This window comes from Monopterus albus, unplaced genomic scaffold (genome assembly GCF_001952655.1).
Source record: "Monopterus albus unplaced genomic scaffold, M_albus_1.0 scaffold28.1, whole genome shotgun sequence".
Taxonomy (NCBI): domain Eukaryota; kingdom Metazoa; phylum Chordata; class Actinopteri; order Synbranchiformes; family Synbranchidae; genus Monopterus; species Monopterus albus.
Genome location: NW_018127908.1, coordinates 895,809 through 922,685, shown reverse-complemented (window position 1 = coordinate 922,685; position 26,877 = coordinate 895,809). Strand labels below are relative to the sequence as shown.

Below are 26,877 nucleotides of genomic sequence, written 5' to 3'. Positions count from 1 at the left end.
TTACAGTCAATTTAGAAGCAGTGGTCTTATGAGATGTGGGAATGTGCTCTCAGAGCTCACAGGCAGTTCTGTGTAACTTGTGAATACAATGTGTAACAGTGCTGTCTTCATGTTTCAGTGACACAGATACATAGATAATAATGTGACATGACTACAAAACACTGTCAAATAAAATAGCTTTATCTTAACCTCTAGAGTCCCTGCGTCCTCATATGAGGACCGCACAGCTTGGGTTTCCAAAGCTCAGGACTCTAGAGGTTAATATAGATAAAAAGCTCACAATCCCCAGAGATTGAAATATTTTATAAAAGTCCACCCTGTGAGTGCACTGCTTAAGAACTGACATCAGATGCACAGGACCAAAGGTTTTACACTCCCAACTTGTTCATCATGACAACATTCCTCAGTGAGAACCAGCAGCCTCCAGTATCTCTACTAACTGGCTGTAGTACACTTTAGTCGGCAGTGTTCTGCAGAATCTGTCCTTTGGAGTTATAAATGGCAGCTATTTAAAGATATTTAGTTTATAAAGTTGTTTATTTGGCATTCATTTGTTACACTGAGTATTGTCAGTGTTTTAACACATTTATACTATTTGCCTCGGTCTGGATCCCCATTCAGATGTTTCTAAAACCTCCCTCTTTCTGCTACATCCCCCAAGCCAGACCTTCTCTCCAGTGTCTCTTTTCGATTTCCCACACTGCCCAGGACTATAGAAAAGAGTCATGTGCCAAAGTGGCCAGACTCTGGCAGTGAAGGGAAAAGGATTTTATTAAGAGTGAGGGGAGTCAAAAGAAGGGTAAGAGGAAAATGAAAGACAGTGGAAAAGGTGAGGAGAGAGGCATGAGATGTATGTCATAGGTGATAGGGAATGAGAGACGTGGTGGAAAGTAGTAGAGTGCACTGCAAACTGTTAAAGTGCTATGTTGCACCAGTTTGCAGTCTTCTTGGGCACTGATCTAATTTAGGAGAGAGGCAGAGCTAGCTGCCACACAGGGCAGTGTGTGTATGTGTGTGAGGGGGAGGAGGCGAGTACACTCACATACCGATCTCACTTGCTGAACCTGTACTGCCTTCCCTGCCACCGACAGTTGCGTTCAAAGCGGCGCTGGGACAACAAGTTGACAGTCTATCCATGAACTTGGGCTCAGGTTGCCCGATAAAAGCTGACACTCGATAGCTACTGTATATAACTGAAATACTGTACAGTAGCTTGACCCGTTTCCACTGACAGATCAAGTAATGGCTTGAAGGAATAGAAAATGAAGGATTTCTCTGGCCACAGCCCAGATAGATCCTGGTCAGGCCCTGAGAACGGCTGCCATCAGCAGAGCAGAGAAACAGCAGCAGACCTGATGCTTTTCGACAGCACAGCACCAACCAGTCTCCTCTTGTTTCATGGGTCCAGTGTGAGCACCCCAGCTGCTGCCTTCTCTGGTCACCTTAAAAGCTGCTCTCTTTCTCTTGTCTCAGGAGCATCTGGTGAGGACCAAGCTCTCTCCAAACCCTTCTGCTGTCTTTCAAAGTGGATCGAAAGTCTTCAACATCTAACAGATCCTCAAACTTCCAGCCATTCTACTTTGATCGGTTTCAACAGGGGAATGTCTTCAGTCCATTCCACAACACAAGAATCTATGCAAGGGAATGTATGTTGTGAAACTGCAGCATTCGTATCCCAGGTGGAGAAAGATGGCCACCCCCACTTTTACACTGCTCCCTGCCCTCCATTGATATTGAAATGAATGTGCATGTAACAAAAGTTTTGAAACAAGCATTCTTTGTTTTGCGGTTGGAGACGCACAAGAAACTGGCTGCTGTGTGTGTCTGGATTTGTGAACCTGCTGATTTGTCCTTTTATTGTACATCATTTTGACTCTGCTCTAATCATGAATGACAACGTGTAAGCTTACAGTACTGTGTTGCCCTTAGGTGTTGCTAGGAATATGCTTGGAAATGCTCTTTCCTCAGTATTCTGTTAGTTGACTATTTTGGAACAGAATTGTTTGATCTTATTTTGAAATTCTGTTGTTAGAGAAAAAGAGCAAACATTGCAAATAAATAATGTAAATGAAACTACAATAAAAGAATATTACAGTAGGTTCTTAGCACTTTCTGATGCCTCTTTTTAGTATCACATGGTTCTGGCCAGTATTAGCACTGTATGGATAGATTCATGTGTTACAATGATGTGAAAACCGTCGTTTTTAGTTTCAGGGGAAGTTATGTGCTCTAACCATTCGTTGTTGAAAAAAGTTGATCCATTCACTTTTTATGAGCGTGTCACTGTTTGCTGAGAATTCCTCAGAATTTTACTGCCTGTAAAACCACATAATGAACCAGATGTACAGTGACAACTTGTTTAATAAGCTGTAAAGGGGTTGGTAAACATATCTGTTAGCTGTTGACCGGAGCCAGGTAGCTGTTTGCCTCATTTTCTTGCCTTAGTTCCAGTTCCATACTTAACTTACAGCTTGGAATCAATCTTCTCTAACTTTAGGAAACAAAACAATTAAGCATATTTCCAAAATGGTCATCTACCCCTTTAAAACAATCCAACATAAAATAAATCAACAGCATTATCTCTTTCCAGAAATAATGTGTGAGATCTGATTATGATCCAGGCTAGTTATATTATAACTGAAAACCATTTCACAAGAAATAATGCAACCAGAGTTGTTTGTTTATTACAAGAATATTGATGATATTTTTGGTTTGCACTGAAACATGAAAATACATTGTTTGGGTTATCTTCTATACTAATTTGGTTCATCAGGTTATCACAACCACTCTGCCCAAACACTTGAAATTGTCCAGTCATCCATATATGAACATCATGCAAAGCTCTACATTAAACAGAATTACCAACAAAACACACACACACTCACGGACTCATCTTCACATTAATATCTGGGACAACTACATCCACCCACACATACTCATACACCCAAACACACATACTACTGTTAGGGCACTGTTATTTGCAGGTGTTGATATTAGATTAAAAAAATAAAACAGGATTTGAAAACATCTATTTCATATTGGTCATATACTGTGTACATTACATGATAAATACATTAAGGCTGTTAAACACTTCAAAACACTGACAGGTTGTCAAACCGGGTCATGAAGGGGAGAAGGTACCCCTTAAATTATCTTAAAATTCATAATAATGGAACAATTTGTTCATTTGACTATTACTGTACCTGTATCTTATTACAGTCAGACATTATATTTCTCAAAGTGACATAAACTTCAATATATGAAACATAAATCTCTTACCTCTCCCGAAGAGCCTTAGAAAACATTATTGTATTTCAGAGTCACCTCAGACAGGTAACACTGAAATATATGACAGGATGTTTTCAATGATGAACTACTGGTTGCCATGGACCTGACACCTTTGTAGCTACTGCCCTGTTTGCTTGGCCCAAAGTACCAAGCAGACATTATGATCAATGTGACTGATAGGGGGATCCTAACACACACGTTCATTAGTGTTTCCAACTTGCTGTAAATCTGTGGTTCATCTCTGATAGTAAACTGAGACTTGTTCCCAGTTGATGGGACATGACAGCAGAATGAAGAATAAAGGGACAACTGTCTGTACTGTAAGTCAGGCTTCAGGTCCTCGCTGACTGGCTGCCTGTCTGGCAGGAAACACTTCATTGTTAAAGCAATCTTGTTATGAGGTAAGGGAGAGCACAACAGCCTCTCAAAATCAAATAACACTAGCCTCACAGTGCTACAACACATTAGGACTAAAATGTTACAATATACCCAGAGTTTTAGAAACATTTGTTGTTCTGCTGCTATGAGAAGCAAGCTGAGCCCTTCTATGATCAAGTTAATAAATACAGTACATTAGTTATTAACTGCACAACCTGAGGCAACATGACTACATCCAGGTGTGAATATTCACACAGCAGAGCTGTCAGTTTAAGAGTTAAGCAGGTCAGACAGTCTCCATATCTTTTACATGTTGTCATTTACCAGCCGTTGTTCAGTCTTGTTATCTTCATTTGTCCTTAGCCAAGTAACCCAAGTGTGCATTGGTGAGAACATCACAGGTGGGGATGCTATTGAGCGCCTGGTGGACATTCATGGCTGTAATCTCTCTGGGAGCCCTGCAAACCCCAATGGAAAAAGGTTAGGATTTGGAGCATGGCTCAACACACAAGAAATGTGTTTCAGACTGCCTGGTTGGTTTATGAATACTTATTACTCTTAACTGCTTTGTTCAATATCCAGCTCTGAATTTATGCAGGCCGTCCACATCAACTTTCACCTTGTGATCAGCAATTTTTGCTGAGAAAAGTGCAGGCGAACTGCAAAGCAAGTGCTTCTGAGCTGGCAAAACCTGTGGAATGGCAAACTGGAGTAACTGCTTCATCTCACACAGTAAGACAGAGGTAGAATACATGGTTGTCGTTTACGTTGGAAGCCGCTGCTGAAGCCGAAGCTCAAGAAAGCATGTTTAGACTTTGCCAAAAAGGTACACACTGAAAAAAGTAAGGAGTTTTAGGATTCCATTCTGTGGTCTGATCAGACCAAAGTCCATCTTTTTGGATCTGATGGCGGTACTTCATTGACAGCATCATGAATTCACAGATGTACTGCAAGATTTGTGGCCAATTATGTCACCTGGCCTCAAGCCAGTGGAGCTCCTCTGGGGAATTCCAGAGACAAGATATCAAAAATTGAGGCACACACGCACCATCCTCCAGCAGTGGAACAGGATAGGAATGACAATATGTCATGAACTTGTACACTCCTTAATCAGGGGTGTACTCATCTTTGCGACCCTTGATCTGAGCCAAGCTGCCTGATTTAGTTATTTCATAGTTAATGATGACAAATCTTCCATTAAACATTTCATCAGTCATAATGGTAATCCTTTAGCTATATAATGCATTTGTTACGTTAAGACACATTAAACATAAAGCCCATATCTACAGTATTTTACCAAACATTAATCTGGCATTATGAAAACAACTTAAGCTGCTCTAAATCCTGTAGTCAATCATTTATAACACTAGCAGTTTCTATGGAAAATACTTATTCAGTACAATTCATCGATTTTTTTTTATGTGGATAAGTTAAGAATAATGAATAATATGAGTACAGAAGAGAACAGAATAGCAATCTGGTAGTGTGGACAAGCCCAGGATAGAACACATGAAGTGAAAAATGGTGCACTAAGCAGGTTGCATGTTAAAGAGAGAGATTAAAACAGAGGCTGACCTGTTCTGAGGGGATTTGGCATAAGCCCCAGCCAGAGCTTCTCTCAGGACATCACTGGCAAACTGCTCTGTAGCCTGCAGCATATACAGTCATCATTAGTCACACAGAAACCCACCCTCCCCTACAGTAAAAGGTGAAACACATGCTACACCTCATACATACTGTATATTCATCGTTATAGCCAAGGGTTTGCTGGGGTAATGATGAGTTACTGTAAATGGCCGCATTTTATTGTTCTGGCCTGTAAAGTGACCGACCTTCAGAATCATGGCCTCGGCCACTGGAGCGAAAACATTCTTCTCCACCTCGACTGGCTGGAAGGTTACCCCGATCTGAGAGAGACACAAGAGTTATGATATAAAAATGGATAAAGTGCTGCAGCTTCTTCTTGTCAAAAACCCTGTAATTAAAAACAGCACAACAGGGATAACCGGATGTTTATGGTTGAATTCTGTATTTCCACTTCCAAAAACCCACAGAGGTTCCTCACCTGCTGAGCTGTTTCACTGACAAACTGGGTGGACATACAGGGTCCCAGGAAGAACTTGGGCTCCACGTCAGCTTCTTGCTCCTCCTCTTTGACCTTTAGTTTCTGGCAAGGTGGAGTAACAGTGATGATGTCAACTACTTCATCGTCTGCCTCCTCTGGTTCAGTCTTGAGCAGAGCTTGCATCTGCTCCAGCCGCAGCACCAGCTCGTCGTAGCTACTCAGGGTCGACGGGCACTCTGCAGACATATTAACATGTACATTTAAAACACCATATCACAAGCAGCAGCATCGGCAGCAAAGCTGAAACTTCAACTGTGTCAGTAATTCACTCAGACTGCAGATTCTTGATGTGCTGCTGTGTTAAAAATAAGAAATGTCAGAGTCTGCTTATTTTACCAGTGCAAAAATCTGACGATAACAAATCAAGGATAGACAAGGAGAACACAAACACAGATCCTCTTATTGTCTGGCTCTGGCTCACTGAGCTTAAGGAGCCTCATCTTTCGCCCTTTGGAGACAAATGACAGCATTAATGAGAAGTCCCTGTGAATACAACAACAATGAATGAACACAATGAGACTGGACACTGGATGCCCTCACACACTACTGGACAGCAAAAACATTATCAACCTCAGAAGTACAACACCCACACATGCAACACTGAAGGGACAACACTTATCCACCCTGAGCTTGTGAAAACAAAAAAGTATATTGTGAATCACAAAAACAGGCCTAAGTAAATACTGTCCTGTAGAATCTATTCACCAAAAATACACTCAGAAACTCACCAGGTTCACTATCTATCTGTGTGAGAATGTCCTCAATGGACTCATCATCATTCCTGCGTTGGGGCTCGGGGTCAGGTGGTGTGTAGCCCCTCTGCCGGCACCACTGCACCACCTCTCTTGTCTTTGGGGGAGTGAAGGCCTGCAGACGGGGTGAGCGGTCCAACACATCCTGGACAACCCGCTTCACTGCCACCGCTCGCTGAAGCTACACGGAGACATGCCAAAATCCACTATGTGAAACTGCACATTAGGCCTAAAAGCCCCAGAATTTGCAGATTGAGACCAATTAACAGTTTGTGGCTGCCAAGGTCTGATGTGTAGAAATGTATCCATCTCTCTAGTGCAGTATATGCTACCTTGCAGCTTACTATCCCCTGTCCTTGCTGTATACCAATGTGCTTTGAGTCCCCTATCCAAAAAGTAAATTAATGACCTGTAGACATAAATATTCAAGTCTGAGTGGATCTGGGAGTCTTTTATAAATCATACAAAAATAGAACAGACAGCTAAGACATGGGCTAGTCTTTATAAGCTACTAATGAACCCATTAAAATAGATGAGAGGAGACAACAGGGCAGATACACATCTGACCAGACAGGAAGACATGAGAGGAGTACAAAGCCTGATGAGTTAGGGGTCCAGCACTGAGCACCAAGACACTGATAACAAAACTGCAAACAATGCAAAAAACAGTAATGGCAAACTTAGAGAGTAATTCGATGTAGTCACTCTGAGATATTAACAGGGTTAAACTGAACCTTTAGAGAAGAAAAATGCTCTACATACAGAGCAGTGAAGTGCTCAGGATTAACAATTAATGCTGAGAAAAAGCGGCCTTGTTGTTTGATACTGAAGCACAGTGAAGACACAGCCAATATTGTTTTATAAATATGGTAAGTACATTACAATATTTGCATGATTTCCTAAAAATGCTATTTTGACAGCTAATGTACATTTGATTTTTACTGCCCTTAGAGGACTTTGATATGTTTTGTTTTATTTTTGGAGGTGGGTTATTTTGTCTTTATTATCATTTTTCTGGATTAAGTGGCTCGTGGAGAGGTGGAGTGGAAACAGAGGAGAGGACCTGTTACACAGGTTGGTCGCTGCACATACACAGTGCTTGTGTATATGATACTGTAACCATTGGGCTATCTGGGTGCTCCTGAGGCTGTTCATTGTTAAATGGGAATTTTAATCAACAAAAAGTCACCTCTGATGCTCTGCGCTTGCCAATATTCCAGGAGTAATACTGTTCTGTCGAAGAGGCACAGAATGGATGGGAGTCTTCAGCTAAACAGACAAACAAAAAACAAATTAAACAGCTTGACAAAATATTATTTATTAGCTTTGTTCTCATAGATGGAGCTCGTTTTTAAGCATACCAAATCGAAGAAAAGCTCACTTACTCTTATCCGGCACAATCAGAGGGAACTTCTTCACCACAGCTGTCAGCAGCTGCATCATGGTCTCTATGTGCTCAGTGCTGAGGAGAAGACAATCACAAGTGTCAGCTATACCACCAGAACACATTCACTGAGATCGTGGCCAGGAGGAGGAAGTGTTCTTAACCCCCTTTCCTAACCGCCTCAATTAATATTCCAGTACATACTGTATGTGATAGCTGTAATATTCACTGAGAAATTAGTTCAGCAAGTTAAAATGGAGTTAAGTAGTACACAACTGCTCTTTGATGACTTCAGGGGCAGTGCAGGTACAAAGAAAAATCTCTTGGCTGCTATCTCTTTCCTTATTTCTTAATGTACTCTTAAGTGAAAGTAACATCATGACTTACTTGATGAGGTCATGCACAGCACTATCTGCCCCTTGTTCCTGCTTGACGGTGGTAGCCTCAGAGGCAACATGGACAGAAGTGGGGGGAGGAGCAGTCACTGGTGGTGTAACAGCTGTGACAGTTGTGCCAGCACCTGGCTCTGTCTTCACTGTGGCAGCAGAAAATATGTGTGAGGTAAAATTCCATTTCATTAAATCCATACTAATGTGAAATGAGGAGAGAAAAGGTGACAGTGAGAAGACGATACAGGGATATGACTGGGATGGGTATTAAGCCTTGATACTTTGAGGACCAAAATGATCCGTACTAAAACTATAGTACTGCCATTATCAAAAACTTTCAAGTGATAGCCAACCCTAACGATGATAGAATGGAAGAAAATGGAGGTTGAGAATAAAAGAGAAAAATAATGGCAGATGAGAGCAGAGCGGGTGAAAGGGGGTTTGACATCTCTTACCCTGTGCTAGAGGCAGGACAAGGGAAGAGGAGGCCTGGCTAGCAGGACTTGGGGAGGCTCCAGCTCCAGCTGCTCCAGGGGTGGTGGAAGAGGAGGAGGAGGAAGAAGTAGTGGAGACTGGGCCTTTAGACACTACTATACAGAGAAGAGAACACACACTCAGGATGGATCAATGGCTCATTAAGCAAAAAGGCTTTAACAGATGAAAGATGAGAGCGGAGGAAGATGGGTCTTACAGATGCTGTTTACTTTAGACAGCAGAGATAGCATCTATAATAGGTTTGAGTATCTGACTCAGATCACAGTATTTAGTCATATGTAATGGCAAAGTTCAGAAAGACAAAGTAAATAAAGCTGCTGTTGGCAACTATAGTCTTACACCACTGAACCCATTTTGACAGAACAACATGCTTTATTTCAACATTTGTTCTTCAGAAACTTGCAGTAAAATCTGCGGCACACCAACAAAGTCAGTGTCGATGCAACTTAATGATTTATTCAAATACCATTTCTATTGGCTTTTATCTACTTTGACAACTGGTAATTTTGAGGTTGAGTTCCCAGCTTTTCTACCTGAAATGCACACATTTTTTGCCATAAAAGACACCTTACCTTTCCCAACAGGCATAACTATGGCCTGCAGCCCTCCAGACCCAGTGCCAACCCCCAACTGTTTAAGCTGATTGGCAGGAATGGTTAAGACTGTCTGCTGGGAGCTGGAACCCCCAGAGTGGATCTTCAGCATACCTGGACAAAACATAATGCATTCAATACAATTTGTACAAATACTGTGTACACACATTCAAACCATGTGATACTGGAAATGCAGTGCAACATTTCTTTCAACCTACCGGAGAGAGCCGCACCAGTCTTGCCACCTCCGGATGCCATCCCGCTGACTAATGAGGCTGCCGAGACCAATGAGGTGCCACTGCTTTTGGGTACACCCACCACAGCCCCCACACCTGCACCTTTGGGCATGTTGATGACAGGCATGTTGGTGACACCTTTGGTAACAGTTGCTACAGCTCCTGTTGAACCTGCAGCACTCTTTGTCACGGTGGCAGAGGTGCCAGCACCCTTGACCAAAGTGGCCACAGCTGTCTTCGACAGAGTGCCACTGGCAGCAGCACTGGCAGTCTTAGCTGCACTGATGACTGCTGCTTGGTTGGCTGCGACCAGAAGTGAGTGATGCTGAAGGGCAGACTTCCCGCCATCGGCAGCCTGCACACCGAGACACAGCTGTCAACCAGTAAATAAACAGAAACACTAACAATACGCACTCTTCTAATGTGTATGTCAGTCAATTTAAAGTACAGCTAAGTCTATAGACACTCACTTAGTTCCAACTTACAGGACTGCTATTGTTCTGACAACAAGGTGCTCTTATAGTGTGCACCATGAGAGAAACGGAGTACTGGGAAAAGTGGCAGAGTTGTCGTTAACTGCCTTCAATTTACTTGGCTCAATTTTGTTTTTCAGTGGTGTGCAACTCAGAGAGTGAGATGTGTAGGCCAGGTCATTGGTTTTATGGAATTTTCAAAGACAGGAGATTCAGCTTCTCTCACATAAGGTCCTTGTAATTTAATTACCAATCCTGAAAGAGCATAGCAACAGAAAAGCAGTGAGTTCCTCTTTTGTATTTGTAACAAGGACTCCAGAACAGTGAATGCTTTTTTTTGTATACATATTTTGCATGTTGGAGCATCTAGAAAGTCTTCCTGTGTGCTTCCATTTCTCCAAGCAATGAGGCCTGGCCACTTACTGTGAAACTGTAATGACCTAAACCCCCACTGCAGAAGAACTGCTTAGAGTCCCTCACACACTGTCTAAACTTTACTCTCTCTGACACACACACTGCTGAGCTTGCTAATGCACTCATACTAGAACGCTCCTGTTGTCCATGCATTTGTACTGCAGTGGCAAATGGTGCATCACAAGAACATTTGCCACATTTGTACAAAATGTAAAAACAATGAAAATGTATTATCTGGGATTATCTCTTATCTTAAACCATCTCTCTGTGTCAGGCGGAATAAAACAGAAAGACACGAGGACTGTGAAACTAGCCTGTTGTTGGCTGGCTGCTGCTGCTGCGCTGGCTGAGCCGGGGGTGGAGCTAGCAGCAGTGATGACTCCACCTGTCATTCTCAGTGTGGTGGTCCCCGGCTTGGACAAGTGACCTGCTGCTGCTGCTGTTACTGTCTTGATAGAGCCGTCAGACAGCTTCACCTGTGCACCCTGGGAGCTGCCCACCACCTGTCAATCATAGAAAAAGAATAATTATCCACCTATAACAACAGTCCACAAGAACACACTGAAACTACCATGGAACCTAGTGAGGGGAACAAATATTTACCATACAGTAAATCAATACAAAATCCAAAGTGAAAGTTTCTTTTGAGACCAACAAATCAACATATTTTAACCTGGTGATGTTATATAGAGCAGGGCAGAACAAACTGCATGAGGGGACTCAAGCTCAGCGCACAGGGGTGAGTCAGGCTTACACCAGCTGTTGCCAGTAAATGTACTTTGACTCAAATTTTAATGCTCCTTTCTTCAAAGAAGCAACATAACTGGCCTATTTCCTGGAGACAAAACAAAGATTAGAGAGCTCATCAAATTTACTGACAGACCAGAACAGAACAGCATGTTAGAAATGAGGTAAATCTCTGCCAAAAGCATAGTCATGGATTCAAATCTGACCATCAGGCAACATTCAAGGTACCCACTGAAACTACAAGTCAACAAAAGTACAGGATGGGAAATGTTACCCTGCTACATCCAAGTGACTTTTGCCAGAGGCTCATAAGCCAGACACATCTGCATGTGCAAAGTAGTAACAACTTAGCATGGAGTACATGATGTCCACACTGATGCTTATACTCAGCCTGCTTTCAACCTACTTTCTTCTGTTCATTGACACTGATCTAAACAAGGCAAGGCAACTTTATTTATATAGCACATTTCATACACAGTGGCAATTCAAAGTACTTTACAGAAGCTAGGAAAACATGCAAGCAAGCAACATGCTTTGAAGTTGAGAGATGTAGTGGCAATTTTTATAATAGCACCCTTTAAGTTCTTTAGCTGATGCTTTCATGTCATTGTATACAGTCATTTATGTGGTTGTGACCCCAGACTGTTTATTGCATGGTTTTTTGATTTGATTTGATTTATTCTTTCAAACATGTAAAGACAGTCATTATGTCAACACACATAATTTTACACATATCCAACAAATGCTAATCCAATATCAATGTGCTTATACCTAGTACATGCTTGAATGGAGTAGGAAGAAGTCAGACTTATCCAGTCCTACCCCATGACATCATCTTACCATCATTGGTTTGCAAGCAGTATCTCTACATAGATAATTATGTTCTACACCACGCTAGTGATATACTAAAAAATTATTACAGAGTGTTAACATTCTTACATAATTACATACTTTGATAATAATCTTCTACATCACACAAGTAGAATTATTACATAGTGTTAACATTCTTACACCACACCCTCAATGTTACACCTGATTAATCATTAAACCTGTATGGTCATAAACCTTTGTATGCCCTTGTGGTTGCCAAACCAGATGTGACCTGGGACCAAAGGGCTGGTATCCTGTTGTAAATTGTATCCTGTTTCCTTTATCTGTTTGAGCATCTGTCTCAGAATTGATGTTAAGTATTTATTTTACACTCACTGGGCTTTAAAAGATAATTTTTCCACAACAAGAGCTTACCAGACATAAATAATCTACAACAGCAAGTAAGAATGAGGTTAAGGATTAAAATAATAATAATAATAATAATAATAATAAAAAATTCAATGAGAGAAGGAAACAGGACTGTTAGTGGTCCCCAGCAGTGATAAAAGTGTTTGCCAAAACCAAAGAAGGCGTTTAAATGCAAACATCTTCCAACTGTACCGATCTTTCTGCTGGATCCTTGGGTATCATTACTCCAAAGACCGGTGAGTTAGTATAAGACAGCGCTTGTAGTTCTTAATTGGATCAAAACCAGGCTGTTAGTAAAGGGGCACAAATGTAACTACATGTGTAACAACAATGGCTACTATTAGCACCAGACTTTGTAGGGGCCACAGTAAAATGCTGACCTGAGACAAGTTCCTCACATTTACCTGAGCCAGAATGGCCGCCTTCTGTCCAGCAGTCACCCGGATGGCCTGCTGGTTAACAACTGCTGGAGATGATGTTGCGTGACCTGCTGAATTTTTTTTTTCCCTGTGCCCTGTGCAGGCTGACCAACCAGAAATGTACCCTGAGGAAAGTGGACAGGCAGTGATGGGGATGAGGCACAGATCCAACAACTTATTATGACAGTGGAATTAAAACTGTATTTGTCAGTCTAAATTCAGCTAGGTAAACTATGAATCATTAAAAAACAAGGTACAGTATCCTGTTTAAACTAATCTTAAGGCTAAGATGATCATTTAACCCACATTAAGTACAGTGTGTATGAGGGTACATTTCTAAGCATGTAAAATACCTCTTAATTCAACTGTCATGTATTACATATCATAATAGCTTATGTAAAATTCATTTAGCCTTGTCTGCAATCACTTCATCAACCTTTTAGCTTTCACCTAGAACATGTGTGAACATGCACTAGCTCTCTGTTTAGAGTGATATACAAAATTAATTTAAGAATATTAGTAGAAAAGCACTTTTGTCCTCAAAAATTGATCATTATTAGGTAAAATCACCACAGTCCTTACTTTATATTTAGATGCAAAACTCAGCAGACAACTTAATTTGATACTGCTGCTAAAGCAGACTGCAGGATCAGTGCTACCACAGTGAATGTGTCTAATTAAGAGACTAGATTCATCCTCTCTACCACTGCTATTTACCAAAAAGAAGAAAGCCCGTCTGTAGACTGCACATTTCATCAGAGAATTAAATCATTTGTTTTTGGTATCTGTGGTGATGAGTATCACACTATATGGACAATGTGCCAGTGCATCTTCAGTTTTCAAACTCTGAAGAAAAAAAAACCCTAAAACATTGCTCATAACATACAAGTAAATAAACACAAATACTCTAATAAAAAAAATTCCACAACACAAAAATCATCAAAAAGAACATTGTTATAACACAGTATGCATGCCTGTAAGGTTTGTATTCCAATGTACATACACTGTAAATACATTTCCACCCACCTGTGGCGTCTGTTTAAGGATATATGACGTGTAAGAGAGGTTGGAGGGCAGATTGCTGGAAGAGGAGGAGGTCTGTGAGCCTCCTGCTCCTGCAGACGAGCTGCTCTGGGACTGCTGACCTAAATAACAGCCACATACACACTAGACTCAGATCTGACAACAATCCTGTGATTCTTTGTCCCAAATTATAGCTTTCTCTTCTGTTGATTAATTTGAGTAATTTCAAACATTTTACTTAAACAAGTGATTCTGAAGCAGAACTAGACAGCGTGACATTTGTCTGCTTTGGTGAAGTTTGTATTTTAGATGAAATACAGGATACTGCTAAATCTCTTTAATCTCACAGCAATTTGACAGGAAGAGTGCTGCGAGAGGGATTCTGGCTCAGAGTCCACATTAAATACTCTGCAGAAAGAAACAGATGACTATGACTGACTCACTGTCCAAAAGGTAATGCAGCAGTCAAAATCTGTGACCCAAGTAGCAGTATACTTCATATAGCCCAGGAGGATAAACTACTGCACCCCGAGAGTGCTCGCAGTGTGTAAACGGTACCTTCACCACAAATTAAGCTAGCGTAGCTGACTAAAAATGCATTACTAAAGCTAAAAATGAGGGAACAAACAGCACAGGAGACAAAACACCAGACACCAAAAGCCTCAGTCTAGTTTGTACAATTAGGTTTTTTTCAAACACATTTTTGATGGATACAAAATATCATCTCACATCCCCCAACACTATTCTGAGACTTCCCCCCACTTCACGTCAAATGATCAAATAGGTCCCTGAAAATAACATTTTAAAGTCAAAGCCAAATTATGATGGTTTAAGTTGTTTGAAGTGTTCATGTTGCTAATCTAATGAGCTTCTACCTTCCTGGCGATGGTGTGAGAGTAAGTGAACCCCTAAAAGTGATCAGTAAGACCAACTTAAACTACAGAAGCTGGCGTATGTTATATGCTTTTCTGGCACAAAGGAAATCAATTCCTAGTGAGTGGAAAGCATCTCGCAACTTCTTTACTACAAAAATGGAACTGACAGACTGCTAAGTGATCAAGTCCAATGCCAAGGAGCGTCATAAATAATAAAAGATGGTGTGTCTCACCAGAGTGTATCAAGTATGTGACGTAGGGGAAAAAAAGGAGGAAGAGAGAGCAGAAGAGAGAATTTAAGAAGATTAATAAAGAATGTAACATGTCTCACTTGCACCGGATGCTCGAAGAATAGCTCCCTGTGGGATGAGAAGCAGCTTTCCCTTCCCTGAGGGGTTCTTACTGTTGGTGGTCAGGTACAGCTTGGTGCCTGGAGGCAAATTGGCCAAATTGGCCAGGTTGTTGGCTGGCAATTGAAGAGTAGCCATCACTATAGATAAACACATACAAAAGGTTATTCCTTTTATTAGATTACATTGCAAATTTCAGGAGAGAAAACTTAAAATGATATATGTAGTAAATTTTATTCATATTTATAAAATAAAAGATATAAAATTCATTCATTCATAATAATGAATATGATCAACTGACAAGATTTTGAGGCAGGTTTGTGTATATGACAACTGTAAGTTTCTTATCACAGAATTAGAAAAAGATTCTTTCTGACAATATGTTACTAAACATATTACTATACAAAATGTGTAAAACTTAAATTATCATAAAAATCTAAATCATAATGATGGTAATTACATTATTAGTAGTGCACTTGTATGTGTGTGTGAGAACTCTGACCTCCACTCTTGCCACTTGAACCCCCAGCTGCTTTGGCTGCTACCTGCTGACCAGAGATGCCACTGGCTCCACTGACGATGGCCTTAGCAACTCCCTGAGCCAAAACCTGCTTCCCGCCCATCACCTTGGAGGCAGAGGGGTTGCCCTTGGAGACCAGAATCTGTCCACTGCTGATAGCAACTTGTTTGACTGCAGACTGAAGTGTCGAGCTAACAGGAATACCTAACATCTAGAAATAAGAGTGCCAAATTCAGTTTCTAAACTCCAGTAACTTTTGATAATGCATGTATAATCCTATTAACACATATACAATAAATTAGTGGTATGCTTTCATATATGTGTGATTATATGTGAGAGAGACTGACCTTGCTAGTTGTAGTCCCTGTTGCCTGTTTCTGGGCTGACACAGAGAGCATGTGACCTCCCTTCACTGCGACAAACTGGTGTGCTGCTGTAGCTGCAGGTTGCTGCTGGCTGGTTACCGTGGAGACCATCTGCTGCTGCTGTGTTGAAACTTCCCCTGGTTCTTGCTTGATAATTACCTGCACAAAAAAGTGAGTGCACACAGAGAGACTCTAACAGGAAGGCCCAAGTGCTATGAAGGTTTTTGATATTTCAGCTTTTACATCTGGTGTAAATTTAACTGTCTAATACAAAAAAGAACAAAAATTACCGGTAATGTTACACTGTGTAGATACCTCTATTTGTTCTCAATGGGATACAGCTAACAAGGCAGTGAGAAGAGAAGCGTTGCTCAGATTTTTGAAAATCAGCAACATCATTTATCATACAGTGATATTTTTATATTGCCCATCTGTCTCCGTTTGTCCTGGCCTTTCATACAACAGCAGACGCCAGCAGCCTACAACTGAGCAAACCGTTCCATTCTGATAAAATCGTATTTCATTCTTTGTGGATGGCGATGAGATGATGAACATGTGGGAGTGGGAGGATTTTACAGTGGAGCACTGACACCGAGTGGAATAGAACTGTGCAACTCTTTCTGCAAATGCCCATTTGTATATTCAGAGTGATGCCAAGGCAGCCACATCTGCTGAAGACAGTGCCCTAGCCAATCATCATAACAACTCTACTTTGTTAAAGATACAGATACTACAGGGACAGACTCTCTTCACATTGGGAGGGGACAGATGACTAAAAACAGATGTTGGAGCTCATAAGAAATCATGTTAAAGGGTGACACCGTTAAGACTCTACCAACTCACCTTCATCCCTGAGGAGAGGAAGGTGCCAGTATGAACTTTCGGGGCTGGAGAGCGAGTGCCTTGAGGAACAGACTGTTTAGCTGAGGGACTTCCTGTGGAGTAATTTACACACACAATAAGTCATGGAATAGATGACTGTATTTGTGATGGTCACAGTTCCACAGACATCAAGGCCAATGAAGTGCAAGATGACTCATCTTGGGAAAGCTGAGCTTTGACTGCTGGATTTACTTAGAGAGCCACTGAAGTTTTGTTCCATTCCTAGTGCATTAAAATATTTTGTATGTCAGGATTGGTGACACCCACATCAACCTCATCCAACTTGATAAAACGTCACTTAAATGGCACTTAGCCCTGCTGCCAAATCTGGCTGTGCATTTGTGGAGGAAGTGTGGGAGTGGGTGTCCTAAGTGGAATATGAATAGGAAATAAACACAACAGCCTTCCTTGGTGATGTAAGATGACTGCACCATGATGGGGTGACACACAAAGTGCACATTCACTTCATTTGACAAAGAACTATCACCTTTGCAGATAACCTCACAGCTTGTGCTTGGGGAAATACACATACAACATTTGATTTGAGTGTGGGGTCTCATAAACCTAACTGGCCATGAAACAGAGCAGTTCAGTCACCATGGTAACTTCTCCAGCATTCATCCTGCTGGTTTACTACACGTCATATGTTATGAGTGCTCAACAAAGACAAAGGCAACAGGACAGAGAAAAACAGAAGGGAGGGAGTACAAAAGTACAAAAAGTTAAGATAAGGGGGTAAATTGGGTCAAGGAATAAAGTGTACCAAAATAGAGTGAGGAAGAGATCAAGGAAGGAGGAGTCTAGAGGTTATTGTTCATCATCTGCTCTACTATGAAGTGCATCCATTTTCTTTACATTTTCTATGTGGGTCGCTTAGACACTGCTTTTCGATTTCATTTCAGGTCCACTTCAGATTTCAAGCGGCACTTTGACACTGAGTAGGAGTTGTGTACCTGTGGAGGCAGCTGATGAGGAAGCCATGCTGATCACCTGGCCCGGCTTGTCAACAATGATATAAGGGTTGTTGAGCACTGACGAAGAGCCCTGCTTGCTGTGGACAGGGGTGGAGGTGGTGGGTGTGCGAGGCAGTGGGGAGTGGCTCGGGGTGGAGATCGGAGATCCTTTGGAGGAAGAAGGTTACACAGGCTGTTAAATCGGCAACTGTCTTTAAGGACGCTAATAACAAACTAAGATGGAAACTCATAAAAGAGAAAGGTGATTTAAAGTATCAGGTTGCCACAGGGGAATTCTGCAAAACTAATATCTCCAGTTGCAGATTCCAATTTTGGCTGATTCAGATTTTATTTCTTTCTAAAAATGGCTACTGACAGCATACACAAACATTTTTGTGATTTTCTTAAATGAAAAATTAAACTGCAATAACAATAAAACACTGTATTAAATAAGTTTTACATTTTCCATCTTTTTCTCACTCAAACAAATCTCAAAATAAAAAAGTGTTCCAGAGTACAGGGCAAACATTTTTTGTTTTTCGTTTTACAAACCTCTAACTAAAAATTAAGTGCAATATTTAAGTTATGCAAATGTAAACAGGTGCAACAGGTAATAGAAACAGAAGATTGTCTGTTACATCAATCCCACTGAACACGCAGGTTCATTTTAAAGTGTGTAGAGTTTTTATTTGGTCTTTTACCACAGGTTGGATACACTGTACATATACGTTTATTTCATGTGTAGCCAGTAATTCCCTTACTGTGTACTATTTGTTGGAGATTTGGATGTAATTTTTCCTTCTCCAAGGTATTTCTGCAGGCTCTTCTGTGTGCCTTTTTTGTACACCAAGTACTTCCAACATGCGAGTGAACATGTGCCTGGTACAAAGGGGAGTGTAAGGCTCGCGCAAGGTGCATGCGAGATGTTCCACGCTGCATACTCTACACATACACACGTGGTCTGTGCCACTATGCGTGGACCATTCTACATGTAAATCTAACCAGTACAGAATCTGATATCTCAGACTGATCAGCCGGTCACTGGTCATGGCCGGTCAAGCCACAAGGGGCCAATTTTGATCTACAGCCAATTAATCAGTGCATCTCTAATTATAAATAATTATACCCACTGCAGAACAAGGCCCAGTGGCAGAGAATACAGAATGCAAAATATAAAAAAATAGAACAATATCAATCAATTAAAACAAACAGTAACATCAAGGCAGGTGTTTGCTGTCAGTATTTCTTAATGGTGTTTTTATTTTACCTGCATAAATTCAGAAAAAAAAAATGCTGTTATTTACAAACTAATGTGAAATTGCCACTGGATGGAGACACTTACCTGAAACTATTTTACAGCTCATGGTGATTGGCTGGAATGACTTTCCAGGAGACTCAGCACGACTCGGTGGCTGTCCTTGCGGGACAATCTTACAGCTTGCTGTGATGGGCTGGAAGGCAGAGTTGCCATGGGAACCTAGGGTGATCCTGTCACTAGCTTCAGGCTGGGTTGGGGTGCGGTCACCAGCAGTGAGGCCAGAACTGTGGCCCCCTGCAGACCTCCCTGTCTCTGTTTTGATGAAACCTGGGGGGAGATGGAAGAGTACATTTAATCAGTATTCCTTGTCAAAAACATCTGGTGTTGAGATACAAGGCTTTTAATTTAACAGAAACTGAGAAACCAATAAAGTGGTCCAATCTGTGTGAGGGAAGAAGATGAGAAAGAGTTGATCAGTTCAAACTGACTGTACTATGCAAAACTGTCACTGTACTACAGCTCATTCAATTGTTGCATTACTCAAGACTCAACTAAGAAATTTTACCTTATTGCAATTCAAGATTAGCATAAACATTTTTGGACTATCTAAATGTGTGCTTTCGGAGAGTTCCTATATCCTGACTAATGGTGCAAATAATAACCCTTCTTATGTGTTTTTACCTTTGTCTACACTGTGATCATGTGATGTGGGCGAAGTGCAGCGTCCATAACTTTGGGCCACCGAGGTGGCCAACACAGGGCTGGCTGCTCTGCGAACCGCCTTGGAGGAAGAGGGCTGAGGAATGTAGTCCTCCCCGAGAGAGTCCCTGAGGAGCTCCACATCAACCACCTGGAACAAATTTAGCTCACTGTCAGAGTAAAGCTCTGAGAACAAGCCATCACAAGAAACACTGAATGTTTAGAACTTACAGTTTCTGCCCCAAGAGTCTGTAGCCCAGTGTAAGTTCTGTCCAGCTATAGGAAAACAACCAAGGTGGTTACAAGACAGATGTAATAAACTGGATAAGTTACATATAATCTTTATAACTATCATTATAACTAATTGTTTTAAAGTCCAGTAAATTTTAAATACTTCATCAGACCCATAATAACTCTACCATACAGAGGTCCTCATAAAAAATAAATTAGGAAAAATTGTTTGAAGAGGAAAGCAAGCCGAGTGTAGATGTGGTCTGACCTTCAGCTGGTGGATAATGTCAATACGTTTGTTGCGATGGTCTTTGAAGTGGATCTGGATCCTCACTGGAAACTCACCCCAACCACGACGTGTTAAATGAAAGGGAGGCTCACTGAGAACAGAGATGTTCAAAAAGCCTTATGTAACATCATTAAATACAAATCTGTAAAAATCAAAGCTCCCACCCTCAATTCTGACTCATACTTAATGATCTCTTAAAATCAATAACTCTAATCTTCTCTCCCTTTGAAGCCAGAGGGTTTCATCCGCACGTAACAGCCTGCCTTTACAGGCGCGCATGTACAGTATATGCATACATATTATGTATATACATATTATGTGCATACCCTGTGAATGATGCATTGGCTTGTTCTCCCTTTCATTCATCCCTTCAGCTACATTCATTCTGTGCTGACAGTCAGCAGAGAGGCCTGTGTGGGGTTCACTAGGATTGAAGACTTGAGTCGGGACAGACTGATGACCAGCTGACACGGCAACATGAGCGCATTGTCAGCTGAAACAGCCAGGAAGCTACAGCTCAGAATAAGGAGTGCTGACTGATGAAAAAAGATGAATTATTTACATGCCATGGGCAAACTTAAATCCTTTTAGAGAATAAATATGAAAATTCGACATCTTAACCACAGAACTTGAGGGCACTACATGATTCCTGTGAACTGTGTGGCTCTGATGTACAGACCTCAGTTCTCTGGGCTAAGGCAAGATGTTTTTCTTGGAGATGACAGATGATATGTGTATGATTTAGGTGTGCCCACTATTAGTCATGTTGATGCTGACTTCTAGTCTGACTCATTATGTATTAAATGACATCACAGCTCCACCTAATAACACATGTGCAATCTGAAGAGTGAATATGATTTTATTTTTTTAGTTTGCATAAAAACTAACCGTCAGCAAGACTTTGCTGATGTAAGCATCACTAAGAGGCAAATACTGCTTTTTCTAAATTTCAGCTATGACTGGTGGGAACTAGCCTGGAGGATCTGCATCATCATATAGCCACAAGGGGGCACAGTTTATTAAAGGACTTTAATCATCTTTGCTGCCAAATCTGTAATAAGAATGTCATAAGAATGTGTGGATATAATTACATAAACCAATTACATAAACCATTTTTTTTAATTCCTTCAGTTTGTCAAGTTATGTGTGGTAAGAGCTGGGCCAAACTACTGATCTAGATTAATAAGGTAAGATTAGAAGTAAACAGTTTGTCCCTTTCTCTCTGATTTCTAGGGCCCTATTTTGAGGATCCACTGTGTTTGATCAAGAGGTATTGGTTCATTTTGGTAATTTTATGACAAAGGAAAATGGTTCAAGTGCCTGTGCAAGTAGCAAAAGGGATGAACTTGATCTCCACATTAAAGCAGGGCTGTGTTTTGGGTGTAACATGCAGTTACCCAATTAGTGTGTAACTTCATATCCCCTTTAAGAAATGTGCGCGTTTGACAGATTGCTAGTATACTGGTGGACTTGCCAGGTCGGACATCTGTAAGATTTTCCACTAAGGAAACAGATCTGCTCATGCATGAGGTGAAGTCACATGATCACCAATACAAAAGGCATTTATTATAATTTATTACATATATACTGATGCGCACAACACTCAATGAACATAGTGTCATCTTTTTATTTTTTTTTTTTAAGTTTTGCATGTCCTGCACAGCACATCCCAGGGTATAACAAGCACAGTGCACAAGCTAGACAGGTGCGCATCACAACACGGTCAAAGCGCCCATTAACTAGCAATGATGATTTGACTGTTGATCACAGACCTGGTTTTTGCTGGGCAGTGGCACAGTCACTTTGTGCGCCCAAAATTGACCTGGACACATGCCATTTTCATATGCACACAACTGCCAGCTCAAAGTTGTCATATTTCTGCTTGGTAAAAAGGCAATGCAATGTGCATGACATGAACATGGTAATTGCACAGGTAGGAAATTAGGAAACACTGATGAGCTTGTGGCAAGATAGGGCCCCTATTATTGCCTGAGGTGACCACATAAAAACAGCACATAAGGGCTAATCTTAACAAGAGAGAAGCCCTGCTTGTATCAGAAAATGTGTGCATGTCTTAGGAGTGCTTACGCACATTGTCTGTCTGTCTCAAATGTGCAGAAAAAACAAACTGGTACAAACCTGACTTCCACCAGGTCATTGGGTTTGTAGCTGGGGTGCAAAAAAAACCAGACTTTCTTTACAAAGTGATCTATACTGGGTTCCCTTCTGGAGCCTCTGACGTACACCATCCACTTGTGGGTAGACTGGTCATTCTCTTCCCGCTTATCAGGGGGAATGTACCTGAGTGTAAGAGACAAAGTGGAAACACAGCCAGAGGGAGTAAAGAATTAGGCTCAGTAAATATAAGAGACAATGAAAAAGTTTAGACTGAAAAAAGAGGAGTTAAATGTTATAGAAAAAGCAAAACACAGACAGGTGATAGGCTATAAAGGAACTAGTACTTCTTTGTGTTTCACAAAAGCCTCCCTGAAGCTGAAAGCATGGAAGAACAAAAGCATGACAAACTGCATGGGTCACAGGCAAATGTTAAGTTTAAAAGCTTCACAAAGAATCTGACAGAAATGAAACAATAAATTATATATTAATAGACAGGCTCATGTGGAAGATATTTATCAAGACTAAGCCTGTAGTAAAACTGAGTTCTGGCTCCTCAGTGCACAGTCATGCACAAAATAAACGGGGGGGGTGGGCTTTAAACACACTGAGACACACTAGTACACAACTTCTGAGGGAGACACACCAGTTTTAGAGGGGTATAAGTTTAAAATCAAAGGAAAAGGGAGCACTTGTTTTGATGCAAGGGATCGCCCTGTTGATGCAAACATGGCAGTCATTGTTACATGAGACTGAGACTGCACAAGGATCTAAATCACACTCACAAAATGATTAATCATGCAGCCCTAATCTCTAGGTCAACCACCTGACAAAAACTTAAGTTATAGCTCATAACTCATTTATAGGTTTTACTTATGTCTAATTTTCCAATTTTTTTCAATCACATAAATAGTCTCAAAACGTCCTGAGATGATCCTGACCTCTGAATTGGAAACATGTGTGCTACAACATACTGAGTCAAAAAGATGAACAAGTAAAATTTGTCTGAAGATTTGGTTACATACTTTGACACATTCCCCACTACGATTGTCTTCTTTGCATAGAGTCTAGAGGCTTCATCTCCAGTAGTGTGGTAAGTCACCCTGTGCTCAGTTCCTATGGACGACGGCACACCAAAAGTGTCCTATGGCAAATATGAAGAACATACTCGAAAGGTAAAAAATATGCAGGTTTAATGCTGATACTCACTTCACATTCATCAAATAATCAATAACAGTGTTATCTCTGTCACTTGAACTCACTTTGCCCGTATTACGTCCAGGTCTGCGCTCCTGCTTGCTACTGTCCTCTCTCCATGCTCCCTCTCCATCCCTTTCAGCTCCCTCTCCTTGATGTGAGAGGGACTCAGACTCTGAGTGCGCCAGAGAAGGCGTCTCAGAGCCCTGGTTGAGAGGGGAAGAAGAACGGGATGGGGACCCCAGGAAGCGGCGTATGGCTGGATGGTGCAGCAAAGCAGGGTCACTCTTAGAGCCATGCTAGGACACAGAGGAAATACTGATTACTGCTCCCATGCCTTAGATCAGCTGACACAAAAGTATGAATATATGAAATTTACCTCTGAAAGCTTTGTGATTCCAACACTGGCATAATAATTGGCAACTATGCATGCCCTTAGCTTGTCCATCATCCTCCTGGCTTCATGGAGTCGCTGCATAACAATGAAATGGAATGAACTTATATACTCCGTTTAACACTTGAAGACATGCAAGCAATGTCATAATTCACTCTATATCAACGCAGGTTTGAACCTACATCACTGATACATAAATTAAATGTATAGTGAAAATGAGAATCCAGATACCTGACTTATCACATCTATCTCATGCTCTTTGTTCTTCATCTCCAAAGAAAACTGCTCTCTGATGATGGTTTCAATCTTCTGTACTGTTGCTTCTCGGGCTGTTCATATAGGAAGAACAGACATTAAAAGACCATGGAACAATTGAGTAGCTGTCACAACATGTAAAGCAGGTGTACTAGGTCAGAGATCAGAGCATGAACTTACCATTATGTTCAGCCGTTTTGAATCTCTTATTATTTTGGATCTGCGTAATGTCCTCATAGTCCGGATCACTGCCTTCTATTTTTCTTTTAATTCCTGACATGGTTGCCTGTAAACCAAGTATATTAGGGGAAAAAATCATATCAAAACAGCTAACGTTAGCTAATCATACCCATGCTCCTATGGCCAGTTGTAATGATACTTAACAGCATAGCTAGTGGAGACGCTGCTATTTAGCTACAGCTAATAGCTAACTTTAACACTTACTAGCTAGCTAGTTTTGGTTAGCCTGCCTAGCATGTGGTCAAACCGCAAGCCCAAAATCTTCAACTAATCTAATATACCGAAAAATATTAAATGCGACTCCACCGTTTTGTGTCTCACGACTTCTGTATTGGAGAAATTTGTGCCTGTCGCTCGTGCAGCCGTCCATACTATAATGATAGAAACCGCTATCCCTGTTTGCTAATTTGGTGTTAGTTAGCTAAGGTTAGCACACATAAATTCGATTCAATTCGTTTGAAATGCAGACTTACGGGACTGCCCTGTACTGTGGAGAAACGTTTCTGTGTGAGGCGTGTATTTTAATTCAGTGTGACCATATCCTTTGCGTTATGCGATATTAGTCTTACACACTCGTGTTTAGTAAATTGCTAAATCTCGAGATGGACCAGTAAGCTAACTAAATAGAGCATAGTTAGCCTTGCACTTCAGCATCAGCCACCAGAGACCACTGTTCTACAAAACAGATAGAGCTGCACAGGAGCATCATCAGCTTTCTCTAGTTTTGTTCGCTGGAAAAAAAAAATTGAAGATAAAAAACATAATCTGTATTTTAAGCATTTAGTGTAGAGCATCACCTCACTGTAACCTGCATGTTCTCATGGCATAATTTACAGTTGCTCATTAAAACATCAACATGATTTAGATATTTGTTATAATTACATGAGGAGGTAATGATTGCTTCGGGAGAAATCCAGTTTCACGTGCCTTACCATTATGGCATATACCAAAGTTTCACATTTAATCACATTATCAAGAGTAATTGTTAGTTATGCATACATTTTAACAAGCCATGGCCACAGTTTTTCATCTGAGCCACCAAGAATCATTAACCAGATGGTTAAGGTTGTTTTTTTGTTTGTTTGTTTTTTAATTCTGACACCTGTCAGAATATTTCTACTTTTAACTTCCTGATAATAAATCAACCCCTTTGTACCCAAATTAATCTTAATGAAGCAGAGAGGATGTACAGTCTAGTACTCATTTTAAGGTCAAACAAAGGACCATGTCTTTCCCTTTATTTCAAGCCAAGCTCCATTCAGAAGAAAGGCCTCTCCCCAGGCAGCAGCCTAAATTTTTTTCTCTGCATAAAACAGGTTAATTTGTCAAGAGATATTTTGTCATAAAATGTCAAAGACACCATTAGTCCCCTGTCTGTCACAACATAAAGTATCTTTTGGAATTTTAACACTATTCAGAGGTGGATCTAAAGCTAACATTTTCATTAAGGCGAGATTAATTAAGCTTGCACCACAGTACTTGCAACCTTTATAAATGCATTTGTGGTCTACATCAGAATCAGTGTGGGGGATGAATGTAGTCTTATGAGCAGGATTAATGTATTCATTGAGATAAACTATGATATACAGTGGTTTCCTGTAAATAGTGTGCACTTGAAGGCTAAATTCTTTCAGCATCGATTAGTGTTAATGCAGAGACATTGTGCCCATAAGAATCTGTTAGAAGGATATTAGGTAGGTAGGTAGGACTTTATTGATCCTGCAATGGGGAAATTCCTGTGTTCCAGCAGCAACAAAACACCATAAGAACAAACACCACTCACATAGCTTGAGAAACAGATTCCAAAGTACTTAAAACCAAACAGAATATACTATTTGAGAGACAATCAAGAACAAGAATGATCCTCCCACAATTAAGCCCTGAGAACAAATCAAGATACCTAAGAACATTAGTGGTTATGTTAGAGCCAAACTATAATATGGAGCCTATAGACCATGAGATAAGACACAACAAATACCCCTTATTTTTACTTATCACACAATCAGTGTGATTAGCCTTTATATTGTATTCTTGTTCAACATAATGGCTCATTAAAACATCATGATTGATTCATCCCTTGATAAAATTAAAGATTCAACAGTCATATAGCAGATTGCATAACATTTAATGAGACCTTATGTATATTGTTTATCTTGTGGCTAACTATCTTTAGTGTCTTTATTTAAAGTTGTGCTATGGATAGTGGTAACAGTTGTGGGTTCTATAATTAATATTAAATTACAACATGCTGATTCTGATTTAAATGACATTATCCAGCAGCTGGTTCCTTATACAGTAT

At 40.7% G+C, this 26,877-nt stretch overlaps 2 protein-coding genes across 2 annotated transcripts in view; one reads left to right on the top strand and one right to left on the bottom strand.

Moving 5' to 3' along the window:
- Positions 1 to 2,067, top strand: part of map6d1 (MAP6 domain containing 1) — a 5,757-nt gene extending 3,690 nt beyond the window's left edge. Inside the window, exon 3 of the mRNA XM_020595933.1 lies at positions 1,474 to 2,067. Coding sequence (XP_020451589.1) covers positions 1,474 to 1,551 — 78 coding nt within the window. The 3' untranslated portion in view covers positions 1,552 to 2,067. The remainder of the gene's footprint in view (positions 1 to 1,473) is intronic.
- A 582-nt stretch (positions 2,068 to 2,649) lies between these two features.
- Positions 2,650 to 25,264, bottom strand: yeats2 (YEATS domain containing 2). Its single transcript, XM_020595792.1, is given in 31 exon segments — positions 2,650 to 4,124; positions 5,242 to 5,315; positions 5,499 to 5,573; positions 5,732 to 5,967; positions 6,520 to 6,724; positions 7,733 to 7,812; positions 7,929 to 8,005; positions 8,315 to 8,462; positions 8,772 to 8,906; positions 9,384 to 9,518; positions 9,623 to 9,995; positions 10,842 to 11,030; positions 12,918 to 13,011; positions 13,014 to 13,057; positions 13,959 to 14,077; positions 15,162 to 15,320; positions 15,683 to 15,911; positions 16,048 to 16,224; positions 16,909 to 17,000; positions 17,901 to 18,068; positions 19,243 to 19,485; positions 19,840 to 20,008; positions 20,089 to 20,133; positions 20,357 to 20,468; positions 22,517 to 22,678; positions 23,518 to 23,636; positions 23,755 to 23,988; positions 24,069 to 24,161; positions 24,315 to 24,412; positions 24,519 to 24,624; positions 25,052 to 25,264. Coding segments are annotated over 30 exon segments (4,293 nt in total). The 5' UTR covers positions 24,619 to 24,624; positions 25,052 to 25,264; the 3' UTR covers positions 2,650 to 4,015.
- Between the last annotated feature and the right edge of the window lie 1,613 nt (positions 25,265 to 26,877).